At 48.6% G+C, this 18,734-nt stretch overlaps 1 protein-coding gene across 1 annotated transcript in view; it reads left to right on the forward strand.

Annotated features, from left to right (window-relative positions):
* The window catches only part of TG (thyroglobulin), a 244,670-nt gene that overhangs the window by 60,138 nt on the left and 165,798 nt on the right, over positions 1 to 18,734 (forward strand). The window contains exons 25-28 of the mRNA XM_027626166.2: positions 541 to 643; positions 5,401 to 5,592; positions 9,694 to 9,858; positions 17,813 to 17,878. Coding sequence (XP_027481967.2) covers positions 541 to 643; positions 5,401 to 5,592; positions 9,694 to 9,858; positions 17,813 to 17,878 — 526 coding nt within the window. The remainder of the gene's footprint in view (positions 1 to 540; positions 644 to 5,400; positions 5,593 to 9,693; positions 9,859 to 17,812; positions 17,879 to 18,734) is intronic.

The raw sequence follows: 18,734 nt of genomic DNA on the forward strand, positions 1-18,734 counted from the left end.
AGGCCTTTGGACGTCTGACCTCGATTCCAAGCTTACGAAACTTCTTTTGAGCCTCACTGGATGCAAACCACATCTGTAAGGACTTCGATGAGCTGATTCCTGCCTCTCTCTCGTCTCTGAGAACCACAGGCTCTGGTCCTCAAAACACCACAGAATTCTTTGGCTTCATTTCTGCCATATCCTTGGCCTAACATCCTCCTTTTATTTCCAACTGATGAACTCCTACTCATATGTCAGTACCCACCCAGATTCACTTTTTCGGGGGAACTTTTCTAGCACCCCCTTCTCAATAGAATGAATCATTCCCTCTTCTACAATGACCTCCTCTGGAATTCTATGTGTCCTTGCAGCCGACCCTCTAGGCTGGAATTTATTGCTTACATGTCCGTGTGCTCTGAAAGACTGGGAGAAACAAACGGGCAGGAATGTTCTCTTTTTTTATCTTTGTAGCCCGTGTCTAGCCATGGTTAGCGTTGGATAAATGTTTGTTGAATTGAATTGGCCATCATGGGTAATAATGCAGCCTCTTTCCATCTCCAGCTTCAAGACACATTGGGGAACTCAGAGGCCACCGGTTTCGGAAGCCTTAGGTGTCAGGTGACAGTGAGGAGTGGGGACTCTCCGGCTGTGTATCTGAAAAAGGGTAGGTTGGTCGAGCTGGATGGCTTGGGGCCTCAGTGGCTTAACTTGACTGGTGTTGGGGCTGCTTCCTAGCAGGGCACGTTTAGGGAGGGGCCACACTGCCCCCAGCCCGAGGCCTTCTCACAATGGTCCAAATCTCCAAGCACCCCCCACCCCACCAACCCTGCTGAGGGCCTCCTGCATGATATGCTGCACTGTGCGTGTCTACTACTTGCAGGGCTTGTGAAAGTGCAGAAGCTGAGTCAATACATCAGGGTTGGGCCAGATTCTGCCTTTCAGATAACCTCTTGGGGATGTCAAAGCTGCTGGCCCCAGGGCCATGCTTTGAGTAACAAGGGTGGATCATACCCCACAGTTTACCGCTCACTTCCCCAGACAGCCTTCACCCAGCCTCACAGACATTCTCAGAGGCAGGCAGGAAAGGGTTCCTAGCCCCTGTTTTACAGATAAGGAAACAGGCTCAGAGAGATTAGAAGAGTTTCACAGGGTCATACTCTTAATAAATTGGGGAGGTGGGTTTGAACCTAAGTGAGTCTGAATTCCCCTGCACGGCTTCACGGAGTGGGGACAGGGAAGCCTGTCCTCATCTGCCCTGGCCCGCCCGCCTCCTGCCTTCTCTCCATCAGGCCCAAGAGAAGGGCCGGCAGCGCAGGGAGCGCGAGCCCTGGGCCTCGTCTAGGCTCCCCACAAGCTGGGAACCTTCTCTGGTCGCTGCTCTCCGGGCCCTCCTTCCCTCGGTTCAGGGTGAGGGTGCTGGAGCTGGCCTGCTTGCACTGGCCCCGCTCTGCCACACACTGGCTGTGGCCAAGGTCCTTGACGCTCTCTGGGCTTCCATTTCGTTACTAGTAAAATCAGAGTCACAAGTGAACTGAGCAGATTGGGAGATTTGGAGGGAGGTTACCTGTGCTTTTAGAACAGTGCACCATGTTGGGTAAATGGCAAGGGCAGGAGACTTCTAAGACGGTTTTCCTCTGGTGGACACATTTCCTCATGATCCGAGGTAAGGCCGTGGACTGGATGGCAGCCCAGCAGGCCGGACCGAGGGCCTGGGTGTTGCCATGGACTGTCTGTAGCTCAGGTGGCCTGGCTCCCAGCAGCTTGAGACGGCAGCAAAGAGCTGGCAGCACGTAGAGAGGGCTCCACGGCCCAGGTACCGAGCCTTGGGGGCGGTCGGCAGCCCACGGCAGAGACAAGCGCCCGTGAGTTTTTGTCTCTGGCCCTTCCTTCACCTAAGGCCTCCATCCTGTCTGAGGGCAGGGCTCCCCTGGGAGCGTCTGGCAGAACTGGGATTTCTCTCATCTGTGGCCAGGGGAATTAGAATTCCTGCCCCAGTGTTTATTCCAATTATTATTATTATTATTTTAACCATTTAAAAATAATAACAGAGCATAGAGATTTTTGTTTTTCTAAAAAGGAAAACCAAAATCAAACAAGTAACCACTCCCCCAAATGTTCTTTAAAACCAATCCTTGGCCTTTTATCACATTTTTTTAAAAAAGTCAGCTCCATTTCCTTAGAAGTGCTTTTTCTTATTTGTTCTCATCTCCTGAAAGTTTATACTTTGGGAAAAATTGCAAGGGAAATTGAGAAGCTCCCTCGCTGCCAAACTAAATCAATGCAGAACTGGTTTTCGTTTTTTGTTTTTTTTTTGTTTTTTTTTTTTTTTTTTTTTTGCTTTTTTTGTTTTGTTTTGCTTTTTTTTTTTTTTTTTTAAGCAGAAAATGCACATACTCAGCCATTCTGCATCCTAAGATAGCAAGCAGAGAAGGGAGGGTCAGATTCCTGCCTCCCTACCTCCTAGCACCATCTCTGCTCAGGAAACCACTGCTTTAGTTTACATGCTGTGAGATAGGGATCAAATGTCACCGGTGCAGAGGACTAGATGCAGTTTTTGAAAGCCTCCTGTGTCAGTGGCACATGGTAGAGGTAGGCAGGCACATGCATTCACAGCCTGACCTTAAGTGATCTGGAAGACAGGACGCCTTGATCCATCTTCTAGGTCCATCCTGTCTACACCCACTTAAAAATCTGTGGCCTGGAACATGGACGAGCAGCCATGTGATTTTTCAGACTCGAAGGAAGATAGTGCTGGAAGGTTCCTTCCTGATTGCCTAGCCCAACCCTCTCGTTTCACAGATGAGGTCCAGAAAGAGGAAGTGTCTTGCCGCTCCATCAAGGTGGAACCGGGGACTTCAGGGCACAACCTCGCCCAGCTCTGAAATGTCCCCCAGACCGGCTCCGTTATCTAGGACTTGACCATTGTGTGGATCTGCTCAGCATTGGCGCTTCTCATAACTATTTACTGAGTACCTGCCATGTGATAACGCACTTTGGCAGGCACTGTGGATGCAGGTGTGAGCAAAACAGACAGAATCACCGACTGGTGAAGGAATTGATCCAGCAATAAGAGCACTTCTGAGGGTTTTAGGTGCTTTGATGAGGATGAAACAGGACCATGGGATAAAGACGGACATGGGCTTCCTGGAACAGTCAGGTTCACGGAGACAGGAAGTAGAACAGTGGTTTTGAGGGGTGGCTGGGGGAAGGGGATGGGCAGCTAGTGTTTGATGGGTGCAGAGATTCATTTCGGGATGAAGCAAAAGTTCTGGAGTTGAATGGTGGCGATGGCCACACGGCAATGCGAACGTATTGAATGCCATTGAACTATCCACATTCAGTGGTGGTTAAAATGGTAAATCTTATGTTACATATATTTTATCACAATTTAAAAAGGAAAAGAAAGATGAACATTGATTGCGGAAGGTGGGTCAGGGAAGGAGCTTCAGAGGAGGGGATATTGGAACTGAGACCGAAGGAAGAGGAGGATCCTGCTCAGGGCAGGAGGTCCTCCATGCCGGGCAATGTGGAGGATGCCAGGGGCTGCTGAGAGAGAGCCCTATAGTCCAGGGCTGTCCCGTGGAACTTTCTGCAGTGATGGGAATGTTCTATGAAACCTTGCTGTCCAAAATGATACCCAGGGGCCACACGTGGCCACCAGCACTTGGAATGTGGCTACTGCAACATGAACTTCGGTGAACTGAGACAGATATTGAAATAGACACATATGGCCAGTGACCACAGCGCTGGCCAGCAGGGAATAGCTCTGGGGAATCTCAAGCTGGTGGGGGAAGCAGACACTGACTCAAGTAGCTTTAAAGACAGGGTGAAGGATGATAGAGCATTGAGATCTAGGGAGAGAGAAATGAATTCTAACTGGAAAAATCGGGGAGATGGACCCTTGAAGTTAGGCTGGGTTTTGGTGAAGGATGGGCTGGGGCCTTGCAGGCATAGTCAGTGACAGGACAGTCAGGCTGAAAGGGTGGAGGGAGCCAATGTTAGGAGGAGAAGAAACAGCTTTCTGGAGACCTGCACAATATCTGCTGAGCATCAGCTAAATCCCAGGCTCATTGCTCAGCCTTTTAATGTATGGTCTAGCTTTTCATCTACTCAACATCCATGAGGATCACATACTATCATCCCCATTGAACGGATGGAAAAGTTGAGGCTCTGAGATGCTGTAGGGATTTGCCCTCCAGTCTGTCTCATTCTGCAGGCCATCCTCTTGGGTCCCACACTGTGAGCCTCTCCACAACTTCCAGGTGCATGAGTCGGTTAAACCCTGGTGAACAGCTGGGTCGAGGGGAGGTCCGGGTGGTGAAGGGCACAGACTCCACATCCCTCCTGCCACCCACCAGCTGTGTCAACCTAGGCATGACCGTTCATTCTCTTTCCTCACATGGGAAACGACCATAATAACAGGACAGACATTTTGGCTATATATATATATATATATATATATATATATATATATATATATATATATATATAGACACATATATATCTCCCTGGAAAAATCTCCTCTTTGCAAAATGATGCTCTAAAAATAACAGGGCTTATGGGAAAACTAGAGTTAGGGACAGGCAAAACCCAAACCTCACCATTTTTAGCCAGAGGACTGACAACAGCGATCACAATCCTATTTAAGATGCTAGCAGAATTTTTAAGAAGGACATACTGAATCCATCACAAAGAAATGTTATAGTAACTTGTAAAAGAGTCACAGAGCTTGACATAGGAGGTTGTTGGGAAGGGGGCAGTCAGCTGAGTTAGGCAGGGGAAAATTGCAGTTGTCACTTTGAAGACAGAGAAGGTGGCCAGTCTGGGGCCAGGGGAAGAACGTGGGCCGCTGAGCACTGTGTACAGTTGCGAGTTTCTTGTAGCTTGCCGCCCTCCGCGGTGTTTGTGTGTGCTGCATTCACCTGTTGTTTGATGGCACAAGGCAGTGACGTGCTGGGAAAACCATACATCAACCGATGTGGCTTCAGTTTGAACCACAGAAACGCACGCGGTAGCAGAACGGGCTGAACCTAACTCACATGGCGGTGAAAACAAATTGAGGTCAAGTAGGCAAAGCATGTGTCACTGTGTCTGTGTATACAGTTAGAGCTCAATAAATGTTTTCTGGCAATAATAACAATAATAATAAATATCACCTCGCCACACACCCCTCTTTAGTCCATCAGAGGTGTGGTGGGCGTCTGTCCAGGTCTGCTCGTTTGGGGTCAGGACCCTGGGGAGCTCCATGCTCTCCATGCACGGGCGATCCAGAAGTTTCATGGTGTAGAGAGTGTCTCATCTTGGACTTCACACTGCCTCTAGCCCAACCAGAGGGTCCACTGTCATATGACCAGTAAACTGTGGTCAACTCTGAAAGGTTTTCAGATATTTAAAAAAATTTTTTTCTGCCTTTTCCCCCAGGCCAAGAGTTCACCACAACGAGTCAGAAGAGCTTTGAGCAAACGGGTTTCCAAAACACGCTCTCCGGAATGTACAGGCCCGTTGTGTTCCCAGCCTCAGGAGCCGATCTGACGGGGGCTCATCTCTTCTGTCTTCGGGCATGTGACCGTGATGCGTGCTGTGACGGCTTCATCCTTGCCCAGGTGCAAGGAGGTAATTCATGTGACAGTGAGGACCGGGACCCTCCAGGCCCAGGACCCGTGGTCTGACAAAGGAACCAGCAGGGTCGCCAAAGCCAGGATATGCAATGTGGGGAACTGCATGGGGAGGTGCGGGCACGAGGTAACCACTTAGTGTATGCAGCCCTGCAGGTGCTTTTTATTGTAAGAATAATTGGGAAGCTACTGAAAGTTTTAAGTGAAGGAATGACATGATCAGATTTGAATTTTGAAGCATTGGCTTGAGGTTGCAGAAGGTAATGGGTGGGGAGTTGGAGCAGATGTGGGGTTCATTTAGGAGCTACCTCTGCAGTCCAGGTGAGGGGGAGTGGCGGGGGCTGGGGTGATAGCGGTGGAGATGGAGAAAAGGGTCAGATTCAAGGTATCCTTAGCAGGCAAAACCAGAGGACCGAAGAAGGGAAACGTGTCAAAGACCTTTCTTGACGATCCAGCTTGTTCACCTGATTGGATAGCTTGTTTGTGTGGTGAATAATGGAAGATACCAGATGTCGGGTTTGCTGCTGGGGAAGGGAGATTTGGGAAGGTCATGAGCCCATTTACAGTGTGCCAAGTTTGCAATGCCTTTAAGACATTCACAAGATGAGGACTAAGCTTTTGGGTACAAAGATCCAGAGCTCAGAGTGGGAGTCCAGGTGGGAGATAGAGATGCAAGCATTGAGGTGGTATCAGAGCTGTGCGTCTGGGTGGGATTTCCTAGGAAGGGGGTACAGGGTAAAAAGGTTGTGGGGGAGGGGGGTAATCCTTAGTGAACACCTACATAATGGGGAGGACCTTCAAAGAAGATGGAGAATTAGAGTCCAGGCATCCAGGAGGAGTCCCAGGAGGGTGTACATCACGGAAACAGTGGTGGGGAGGGTGGGAAGATGAAGGAAGGTTGTCCACAGATTTGAATGCTGCTGAGAGTTCAAACAAGGTGTTTACTGAAAATGCTGAGGTTAGGTCACATTTGTCTGCGGGGCTGGATGAGAGCGTGCTGTTGGAGGGGTAGGGCAGGAGCATGGACTGGACTGAGTTGAATTCTAAAATCCCTTTTAGGTTTAATGCTCTGTGATTATATGATGTGCATTCGTGTTAGTGTTTAGATAAGCGAAAGTATATATAGAGGCATAGATATCATACACACACACACACACACACACATGCACACAACACGCACATCCATGTAAACACATGTATGTATGTATGTGAAACATTGCAGATCAAATCTGCAATGCCTTCTGCCTTCTTCTCTGAGGACATGACGATTCCTCCAAATGCTCTGTTACTTACCAAACCATATGGTTTTTCAAGTTGGAAGGTCGTTTTCCTCAGAATCATATATAGAAGAATTAGTTTGTTCCATGGAACAGTAAGCCCACAAAATCCTTGTTTCCATGACATTTCTGGCTTGCAGCTCGCTTGCTTTTCCCTCCAAGTGGAACCTGTGATCCCTGAATTGTGTTGAGCTGAACGGCCCCCTCACCACGCCACAAGTTAAGCTCTCTTGGGGACGCACATAAAACACTGGGCAGATGTCTTTCCCAGGCTTGTATGATGGGCACATCTGGAGCTTTGAATCAGAAAGCTTTGGCCAGATCTGCCAAATTGACCGGGGACAGACTCCTGCTCCGTCCTTTTACCCTGGTCCGGAAAGTCACTTAACTTTCTGGTAGATTCCCCTCCCTGCTTTTGCCTCCTCCAACCTCCACTTCCTAAGTGGCTTTGTTTCCACTGATTATTGAGGACAATTCATGAGGCTCCTGTACCTACCTTTCAGTGGGGTTCCGAGAGACTCAGGTGACCCCGCGGTTCCCAGGAGCGTAATGGAAGCTGGCAAGACGGGATCCGCAAAGGACTCGAATCTCTAGCTGGCACCTGTCTCTCAGATACACAGAGTTCTCGTTGCCTTTTTAGCATGAAAGAACAAAGCTACATGGGTTTCTCTTCCAAGGTCTGAGAGCAGAAGGAAAAATACACTCGCCTCTTGTTTAATTCCATGATGCTGTTTCCTGCCTTGGGAGAGGGCAGCCACGGGGTGCAGACTTCCTCTGGGCTCTCAGCGGGCTCTTAGGCACCCCTGCTACCCTGGTGCTGAGAGGCTCAGCCTGCGGGCCCCCCTGAGGCCCTCGCTGCCTGCTGGCCATTCCTCCGGTTTTCAGCTGGGAAAATCTTTCTCCTTTTCTGTGCCTCTGCTTCCTCATCTATGAAATGGGAAGTGGTCTAATCAGGTCAGGGATTCTAGAACCCAGCTGTGCACCAGAATCATCTGTGGTGCTGTTGACAAATGCCAATTCCCGAATGTCACCACCTCCCACCCCTACAACCTATCGAGTCAGAAACTCTGTGGTTGGTGCTGAGGAACGAGCATTTTCAAAGCTCTCCCTATGTTGTTGATAGGATCAGTCCGAGGCCCTGGTTTGAGAACCAGCAGTCAGAGGACCTGTAAGGTGATTTTTTACACAGAGATGCTGCTGCTGATTTCTTATCACCTGCAGGTTAAAAGTGGCCAGTGGGAGGGAGAAGGACAAGACTTCAGATTCATAAGCCAGACATCTGAGTCATCTACTTGGGGAAATTTTGGTGAGGGATGAGTTTGCAACTCTTATCTGGATTTAGGCATAAATTAGGATAAGGAAGGGAATAGGGTTATGGGGTGACAGATTTCCTATTTTTTTCAGGAGAATCTGAACAACCATACTACCTAATGGGATTACTTATTGAAACGACATATAAATTATCTAATTTCTACATCTCAGTAAATTTGGGCAGTTAACTTATATGAGACTCGGTTTCCTCACCAGTAAAATGGAAATAATAATGTCGGTAAGAATTAAGGGGATTAACATATTTAGAGCACTTACCCCCATAAGTGACTGGCACAGCACAGACATCTGAAGCATTTGAGTTGCCTACCTTACCTCACTAAAACCGTTGTCGTTCTGCATGGAGCACTGGGTGTTATACGCAAACAATGAATCATGGATCACTACATCAAAAACTAATGATGTATGGTGACTAATATAACATTAAAAAAAAAAAAACACTGTCAATGCGCTTAGCTCGGGATAGGTCTTCCTGAGCCTAAATAAAGTCGTAACTTCAGTGAAGCTTTTTAAAAATTAGGACATGTATTCAAAATTAGGAAATATAGGGGTGCCTGGGTAGCTCAGTCGGTTAAGCCACCAACTCTTGGTTTTGGCTCAGGTCATGATCTCAGGGTCCTGAGATCGAGTCCCACAACAGGTTGTGCACTGAGCGGGAGTCTGCTGGAGATTCTCTCCCTCCACCTCTGCCCCTCCTCCCTGAGCGCGCTTGCTCTCTCTCTCTCATGCTAATAAATCTTTTTTAAAAAATCTGGCTTTATAAAAAATTAGTCTAATAAAAAATTAGACAAAACAGTCTAGTGCCTCCCCAGTTTTAGATTTCTCTCTGCATATCCCAGACATGGGGGGCACATGGCCTGTGCTTGAATGCATCCAGAGACAAGGAGTTCACTTCCTAATAGGCAAGTGCTATTGGTGCAGAGCTCATGGTTTTTCCTAGTTCCTTACTTGGAATCTGAGTACTCCTTTCTGAGTCCCTTCAAAGTTGACGTGCGTGTGCACGTGTGTGTGTGTGTGTGTGTGTGTGTGTGTGAGAGAGAGAGAGAGAGAGAGAGAGAGAGAGAGAGAGAAAGAGAAGAGAGACAGAAGCTTCTGTTTATTTGCTTGAAGCCTCAAAAAGATCACTCTTTGGGATAGGGGGTAAAGAATGAGGGCAGAGGACTCTGACACTAAGACCCCCAGTGGTATTGAAGACACCGTTGCTACTGACCCATGAAGAAGGGCTCTAATGGAGGAGGAAAGGTTCCGCAGGGCCGGCATGGGGGTGGCCCTCCCTTTGGGAATTTGCCACTGTGACAAGTGCAGGACTATCAGGGAAGAGGACCACAGTTGAAAACCAGGCTCCTGAGTTCCAGTGCCCATCCCTGTGTGCTCCCAAGGCATCGTTACCTGTCCCCATCCTCCAAGCCTCTCAGGGCACAGACGTGAGTCCCTAAAAGGGCCCTCCTTGTTCTTCATCACATCAACCTCTCCTCTCTCTCATGACCCTGCAGGTCCCATCATCTGTGGGTTGCTGAGCTCCCCCGACGTCCTGCTTTGCAATGTCAAGGACTGGAGGGACCCTGCTAAAGCCCAGGCTAATGCCACATGTCCTGGTGTGACGTACGACCGGGGGAGCCGCCGGGTGACATTGCGTCTGGGAGGCCAGGAGTTCCAGAGTAAGTCTCTGCCTTCTGCCTGACTTCTTTCAAAATGCATTTTTTCTCACCAGCAAGGTCTGCCATCCCTCTCCTAGGAGCCCTCTCTAAGGAGAGACCTTACCCTAAGAGAGTTACAATTCTGAAAAGAAATTGTACCAAAGATGTACATAAAACCCAACCAGAGCATCTCAGCAGCTCTCCCAAGGCTGCAGGTTGGCTGGAGGGAGGCCGGCTCAGCTGCGCAGCACAGCTGTGGCAGGTGGTCCCAACTACACGGCCCCTGCTGCTTACGGGTGGCACAAGGGGCTCTGTGCCCCACCGCATGGGCTCTGTTGACAGAAATAACCATTCAGCTTGCTCCATCCTCCTCTTTCAGAAGTTCTTCCAGCATTTTCCACAAACGTATAAGCATTAGATCTAGAAGTTACTCTGAGATCATCTGCCCACCCCCACTTTTTACAGGGACGGGCATTAGCACATGAGACCCCACAGTGAGCAGTCAGATCTCCTCTCTGCCTCCCCCTGCCCCGTCCCCCCAGGAGGTCTCCATCAGGGAAGGCCCCTGGGCTGAGGACTGACCACACTGGCGCGACTCCTTGTGGTCAGGACCAGTGGGCTCAGCATCCCCAGAAGCTCATTAGAAATATGGATTCTCAGGTCCCACCCCAGACCCGCAGGGTGGCCCCAGGGATCTGTTCAAACAAGCTGTCTGGAGAATGCTATGCCTACTGAGTTTGAGAAGTTTGAGAAGCACTGACTAGGTGACCTGGCAGTTTCCTTCCAACCTGAAAAATCCGAGTTTATGGTGAGAACTGGACTGGGAATCACTCACTCCCGGTTCCTCTGTGAGGCTGGCCGAAGCCTGGCTCCATCCTGCCTCCTCTCTGTTTTTCTGCCAGCACAGGGTTCCAACCCACCCTCTGCGCTGGGAGGGGTGAAAGCAGTGCAGGTGTCAGCCAGACAGGGCAGGGAAGGGGACTAAGGGGGGTGAGGGTGTCAAAGAGCCCTTGGAGGCTTCCTGTCTTTAGGAGACATTGGTCCTTCAAGAGTTGGCAGCCACTATCTCCTGCCTCTAGAAGTTTGCAAGACCTACTTCTCAGTGTAAGGCAGCTCTCAGTGTTCTGATGGCCGAGAGCTCAATGTCACGTCCCCCAGTGGCCCTCCCTGACTACCCTGCCGAGCTTAATGCTTCCTCCACCAGAGAGCTTCACACATGTTCTGTGAATTGCTCTGATAGGCAGGGAGGCAGGCAGGGTGGCGGGCAGGGGGGTGGGCAGGGCCCTGACAGCGTGCCTTTGCCTGTCCACTGTTCTCAGTTGCCCGCTGGGACTGTGCCTGTGCTGCTGAATCCCAGTTTTGGATGCCGGTTGTGTGACCTGGACAGGGTCAGGAAATATCTTCAGGCCTCATTGCTTGTCTATAGAAGGGGGTAGCGAGAGGACCCGTGTCCCCAGGGCTGTGGTGAGGTGGCAGGAGGGAGTGGTGATTACCATAGACATGTCTCCCATTGTGCTTTTTATGGGGCAGCCCCTGCTGTAAGGCCCCAGCCAGGGCTCGCGCGCATTCCCCCAACACAGTGCCTGGAGGGAGAGGAACTGCTTTCAATTCTCCCCATTTTACAGCTGAAGACACTGAGGTACACTGAAAATGAAGTCTTCTTAAGGGCTCCGAGCTTCCCAGGGGAAGGACTGGGACCCGAGCCCAGGCAATATGGCTCCAGAGCTGATATTCTTACCTGCTCCTCTCTACAGGCACTTACAGATAATACGTCTGTTTGAGAGGAACTCTGTAGGGGGCCTGACACATAGTATTAATGTTAGATAATATTATTATCATATTTTGACTTTGTCATAATCTTTTGTTATTTTTAAGAACTGGACCCGTGTCTTAATAATTTCTGGATTCACACCATCCAGCATGAAACCTGGCGTAGAGAATATATATAATATCTGTGGAATGAATATTTACCAAAGCCTGGACAAAAAATATTGCCTAACTAGGTGGAATTCCATGAGGCTTAGTGTTTTTTGGGGGTAAATAAAATCAAATCGCTTATTTACATGATGGATAGTAAACATATGGTATCCATTATTCTGAGAGGTAGCCCCGGGTGAAAACAAGCATTTGCAGAAAGATGTACGATATACTCATGGGCAATAAATCCAGAGCGAATTGCTTCACATGGAGCACGTGCTTGGTATGTGCCCAAAAATAAAGAATGTGTCCTTGTCTGGCCTCCCCGAGAAGGAGTGATTACCAAATGACTTTTGAAGTCTTGGGTTGTTTTTCTTCCAATGCCCTGTGTATAGGTGTATATTTTAGGGTATGGACAAAGCTTTAAGAAAGGTACCCTTTGATGGGGATTTCAGGCACTCCAAAGTATATCCGTGGTGTTCCAAATTGGGGGTTGCCTTATACACAGACTGACCAGGAGGCCCTCTCCAACTGGGAACAATAGGGCACAATTGTTCTCTGCCACAGTAATAGGTCACTCTTCAAGTACAATGAGTCCCTGGGAGAAGAAATGTGGCTTAAATTCTTACTAAAATGTGAATAGCTGATAGACTCCCTTTTCTAACAATAGATATTGATAGAGGAAAAGTGGAGTGAGGATCCCATGGATCTAGACAGCTTCAGGGAGGCCACAAAATGGATCAAAAGCACATGGGAAGGATCTAAGGACAACAATGATAAACTCTGTCTGTCACAGCCTCTGCCTTCCCATTTAGCCATTGGTTAGATGCTCATTAAAATATGGACTCTGGAATCAGACCCCAAATTCAAATTCCAGTGTGAATGCTTATTCCTTGTATGACCTTTCTGGGCCTTGGCCTTCCCAGTTATAAAATGTAGATAATGATGACTTCGGATCCTTGGGAGGTTAGAAGGATTGAAGGAGGAATGTGTGGTGAAACATTGGGAGTGATGCCGGGAGCAAGGTGGGCACTCTGTAGATGCTGGAGATTATGGAGCAATGGCCTGCAATGAAAATCCTGGAGGTGATTTCTTCTTTTCTCCTCCAGCTCTGTGGCCTTGCTCGAAGCACTTCACCTCTTTAAGCTTCAGGGTCTTCATCTGTAAAATGGGGGCACACTTTTTACATATTAGAGAATGAAGTGCTAACATGCTCTATGGGCTGTAGTTTAAGGCATGGTATCTGAACCGCAAGTCCCTGCTCCCCTGACAGCACATCCCACAGAGGCATCCTGTAGGACTTCCAATCTGGACATCCCCTTTCATTGATCAGCTCACCGGCACTCTGAGAGTCTGGTCCAACAGGTGGCCTGGCTAATGGAGAATTAGCATTTATGTACAAAGTGTAAGTGAATTGATTGCCATTTGTAGGAAATTGCAACTCAACAGAATACACTAAATTCAAACAGGAAGCACATCAGTATCCATTTTGCATTTTACAAAACACTTTCACCCCCTTGGGCTCACCAGTCCTTTTGATGCTTGAGTGAGGCAGCTGGTTCCATCACAGTTTTACCCGGGAGAGTGCAGTTCCAAGCTGTGATGTGTCGTACTTAAAGAAACTGTCTTTGCATGAAGTGCAATCGCTGGGACCTAAACCTTATGCTCTGGAGACCAGGGCTGTCAATGGATGCTCTCCCCCACCCCAACCCATGGTGCCACTTGCTTGTATAACTTGTGTTGTCCCAGCAAATTCAGGAGTCCAGTAATGGACATCCTTCTGGGCTCACTTTGCTCCAGACATTGGGTCATTAATGTCGGTGACTTACATGTTCTACTTCAAGGATTTTCAAGGGCTGTGCAGAGAAGGAGACAAAAGGCCCTGGGAACGCGGGAGGGTCGGGGGTGAGTTGCGGAGGTGGGCTGGGTGGGCATGAACAGCCTTAGAGGAGGGAGTTGTTGGGCTCACTTGTCCATCACTAGTCCCGAGAGCTTGCTGAGTGTGGGCGCCAGGCCAAGAACTGAGGTGCAGACAGGGAGGAGTGGTCCCTGTGTTGGAAGGAGCTCGAAGGTTAGCTGGGGTGACAGGAAGATTATTGACGTACAGTGGGCCCTGTTTGCCCGTCTTAGTGGACTGACGAAGGTTCATGGGAACTCAGAATTCCCTTTTTGTGCCTTTTTCCTTGTTTGTTAAGCCAACCAAATATCAGCTCAGAGCAAACAAATACACCCACAAACAAACAACCCTACAAATCCCCCGGGGGCCATTTTATCCCATACGAAGACCCAGTGCTTTTCTTGGTTGTGAGGTTTCTCTTTCCCATCATCAGATTTCTGTTTAAATATTACTCTCAAGAGAGGAATCCACCCAGAGTCTGTGTCTCCCAAATTGCCAATGGGCATCTCTGGATGTTTCAACTATTTGGTGCTGGCTGGATCCATCTTTCCATTTCTAAGGGAAAAGGCTTAGAAGGCTCTGGAACTGCTTATGTCTTCTTTCTCACAATGTCCTGAAGTGCAAATGAATGAAAAATAGGCAGATTAAATGTCCCTTACTGCCCATAGGGACTTAACATTTGACAGGAAAAACAGGCCTTGGTGGAACACTCCTGGGTTTGTTCTGAATCCCAGAGGCTTCATGCTTTGGGCAATGGTGAGGCTCAGGCTGATGGCTGGCGTCCTCTTCATAGGAGGCTGTTTTGTATCAGCGCTTGCCATCGTCTTGGGGTGCTGGGAGCTAGGTGGAGAAACTTACAATGCCTCTGGGATGCTCACTGTCTCCAAATGCATTTGGAGTAGATGTCTGATGGGCAGCTACAAATAGGATGACCCTATTATAGTTATTTATAATAGCTGTCATGTGCTTTGCACTAAGCAGAGCCTGAGACAAGGATTCAGGAATGCAGTTTATTAGGAAGGCAAGGAATAGAAAGTGGACTCTGAAACCCGGGCTTTCTAGTTTGGGATGCTGCCCACTCCCAGGCTGTAGATTCAAACTAACCATCCTAGACACAGTGCATGACCTCTGCAGAAGTGTCCTGAAGTAAGTTAAGACCACAAGACACCCACCAACCTTCAGGAATCAGGCTCCGTGCCAAACCCCAAAACTTCTAAATGTGTATGTGTTCCTGCTGCCTTGATTATGGAGAGAGAGGTAATGAGTCAGAGCGTGGAGGCCTGTTTGGGTCACAGGGATGCTCTAACTCAGCTGTCATGGAAGGAATGGCACAAATGCCTGGACAGTCCAAACGTTTTACCTTAAAATATTGCTCAGCAGGGAAGAGGCAGAATCACGTTTGCTTCTGTTCTACGCACCTCCTCACAATCGACAATGTTGAGCCAGGGAAGTTTTGGGGAACAGAGGGACGCTTTGGGGGTCTACATTAGGAAAGCTGATATGGTGGCCAGCCTTCCTGTGCTTGGGAAGGTAATGCTCTATGTTTGCTTGGCGGGCCCTGAGTATCGTTGATTACTCTGTTTTCCTCATTCATTCCTCTTTGCGCTCATTAATGTGCTGAACGCCAGTTCTGCAGCAGGGATTATGCCAGCTGTTGCTGATATAAAGAGGAATAAGTCCCCATTCCTGAAGTGTGAAAGCTCTAGTACATTCAGTGGACAGTTACAGTCAAGTATGAGATTAAAGACAGAGGTGCCTGTTGAGTGTGTTGTGCAAATCTAGAGGAAGGGCACAGAACCCAGCCAGAGGGTTCATGGGGGCCTTCTAGAAGGAGGTGGTGCCGGTGCTGATTCTTAAAGAATGAATAGAGAGGTTAACCAAGTGAAAGGGGATGAGAGTTCTCGAGTGCAGTGATGCAGAAGGCTGGAAGCATTCATTAGGTGGAAGTGGAAAGATGGGCCCCTTGGAAACAGCACGTAGCTGTTCACACTGCCAAGAACCAGGTCCCAGGGAAGTGAATTCCGAAATGTGTGGTAGCTATTGCAGGACTGGAGGGAGGCTCGCCTTTGGGGAGGATACCCTGGTGCTGTGTGGCTGGGGAGGTAGGAGGGAGTCAAGGGAACCAGTGGTCCTCGGTTTCAGTCTTAGATTTGAGAGCAATAAAGCACCCTAGAATTAAGATGTTGTTTCCCCTACTTCTACAGGATAAAAAAGAATCCTAATGCATAGCCTAAACTATTTGGAAAATTTTACTTTATTTATTTATTGTATTTACATCTATGTTACCAAAAGGATATCTATATATATCTATAGATCTACATCTATCATCTATCATCTATCTATCCCTCCATCCTTTTGAAGAGTCAGTATACCAAATAGATTTGGGTGTAAAAATATTTAAGAAACAAATTCTCCAATTTCCCTTGGGGCAAGGTCCAAAGTCCCCTCACCTGCCCTTCATCATAAGCAAATGTGATCAAGAAAGGTGACAGAAGCAGAGCAGATTGAGCAGATGGCCCCCTGCTCTGTGTTGGTGTCGGAAAGTATACGGTGGGCTCCTCTGTAAGGTGTATAATGAGTTTCAAAGTTTCAGAGATCCAAGTCTAGATCTCCCAGATATCATAGGTTTTAATTTCCCCTAATTTTTACAAGTGGCATTCAGGGCAAGAAGAGAATAATGAGTAGGTTTTTTAAGGAAACGTGTAATCCCAACAGTGGGCAGTGTGAGATGTCCTGGAATTGTTGTTTACTCCCATTTTAGAAATAAAACCAAATGGAAATGCAGCTCAATATTTTTGGCTCACCCCCTGGCATAGAGCATGGTCATTCTTGTAAGGGGGGCTCATGACTTTAATAGCTGAGTTTTCCAAATCTTTCACTGATTAATTAAACCTTTTTAAACCTCCTTAAACACCTCTCTAAACGCAAGAAGCTTTACATATGTTTGCTATTTTGGATGGACAGAATTCTAAAATAGGTTATCCTGTCTTTAGCGTGGTGATTAAGAGCATGGGATATAGAGCGAAGCAAGTGGGATTTGAATTCTGGCATTAGCCTCTCTGGATTTTGATCTGCACCTGGAAATTAGGGACAAAAAGACCTACCTATGAGGTTTAAATGAAGCAATATCTGAAAGGTGTTCATCATAGTATTGGACAAATGGCAATGACTTAATAATAATTGATTATAATAATACATGGTTCTTGGGGCACCTGGGTGGCTCAGTTGTTTAAGTGTCTGCCTTCGGCTCAGGTCATGATCCCAGGGTCCTGGGAGCAAGTCCCGCATCGGGCTCCCTGCTCGGCGGGAAGCCTGCTTCTCCCTCTCTCACTCCCCCTGCTTGTGTTCCCTCTTTTGATGTGTCTCTGTCTGTCAAATAAATAAATAAAATATTAAAAAAAATAATACATGATTCTTAATGATAATTAACACAATGTGGTTATTTCTTGACTTCTCAGGTTGTGAACCATATGTTTCCTGCCATGTGTGGGGTCATTGGCCTCCAGAATCTGTGCTTTCTGAGCTCTTTTCCCAGCCTTTCATAGCACAGGGGGATTGGCAGGATCTTAGGGCTGAGCAGAGGCCAGAGAGGCAAACACAACCATCAAGGCAAAGCCAGTCTTGTCTGGATGATTCTGGAGAAGTGTAGTTTGGCAGAAAGGAAAACTGAATAATATTAGTAATGAATCTAATAATGGCAGCTACCCATCATAGGGTGCGTCTCCAATGTTGAGGGCTACAGAAGATGGTTTACGCCATTCCCACGCTCACACTTATCGTCCCCATTTGCCCACAAGGCAAGAGTCTCAGAGGGCTTACTTGGACAATTAACATAGCACCCGAGTGTCTACAGGCTTGGTTCTCTTTCGGCCAATCCCCAGTTGCTTCAGTGACTCCCTCACGGTTTCCAGGCCCCTCCCCACGCTAATCTCTTGGGTGCCCTGTGCGAGACACCCAGGGCCTGACCAGCTCTGGTTTTGTACCAGGGATCCGGAAGACAGCTCCACGATGCTCTCTTTTGGGGGCATGCACCTTGATAGGAAACAGAGTTCTCAGGCTGGGAGGGGGCCCGTGTGGGAGAGGTGGGTCAGCATGGCCGTGGTGGGTCCACGTGAGAACAAGCACACTCAAGCTCATGAAAATAAACATCTGTCTTTGCAGTTCCAACAGCCGTGGAAGGATCTCTGGACACCGTTACCAGCTTCCAGCAGGTTTATCTCTGGAAAGGTGAGCTGTGGGGCGGAGGGGGTGAGCAGGGCACGGATTACACCAGACTTTCTGGCCCCACCTCTCGTTCATGGGGGCACTCAGCTCCGCGGAGAGAAAACAGTAGAGATTTGCTTTCCAAATGAGTGCTCTGTGTGGCATAGAAGGGCCTGATTCTCATCAGATAAGATGCCAAGCCCCAGAAGAAACATGAAAAGTGTAGAAGCCCCAGAAAGGAAGGGGGAAGGAAGCATGACTTCCTGTGAGATCAGGTTTGCTGACCCCGATCTGTCCTTGTTATGGGGCAGGAGCTCTGAGGCCACTGCAGGCCAGGGAGACATTTCTCCAGTAGACTCGGCCACAGGGCTCACTCCCTCTGAGGTCAGGGTGAGGGGATGTGTTCCCCCATGGTGGTGACATGACCCCTGCTTAGAGGTGGTGTCCCTGCCTGTGCGCGGGGCAGCCTGGAGCTCCAGATAAAAACCACATTCAGCGTCTCCTTTCTGCTTTGTTTGTCCTCCTCGGAATTTGCTGAGCATTGACCAAGTGCCTACTCCGAGAGGGGACCGTGCAAGGCATTTGGGATGAGTCTGAGTAGGATGGGATGAAAGAGATGGGCGAGGCACAGCCTTCACCTGTGGGGAGTTCCAGCCTCAGGAGGCAGCAGGTGCAGCGGACCCGTACAAGCCCTGGCTTGTCCCATGGGGCTAGTGGGAGGATGGGGACAGATCCCGGCCCACATCATTTCCCTCCTCTTCCCGGGATCCCTCCTCACCTTTGTTGGGTGCCCATAGAGACACTGGTGGCCCTGTTTCTGTGCCTGTGAAGGGAGATAGTGGGAAGGAGCACAGAGCATGGGGTGGAGTCACTGGGTGTG

This window comes from Zalophus californianus, chromosome 4 (assembly GCF_009762305.2).
Source record: "Zalophus californianus isolate mZalCal1 chromosome 4, mZalCal1.pri.v2, whole genome shotgun sequence".
Lineage (NCBI taxonomy): Eukaryota > Metazoa > Chordata > Mammalia > Carnivora > Otariidae > Zalophus > Zalophus californianus.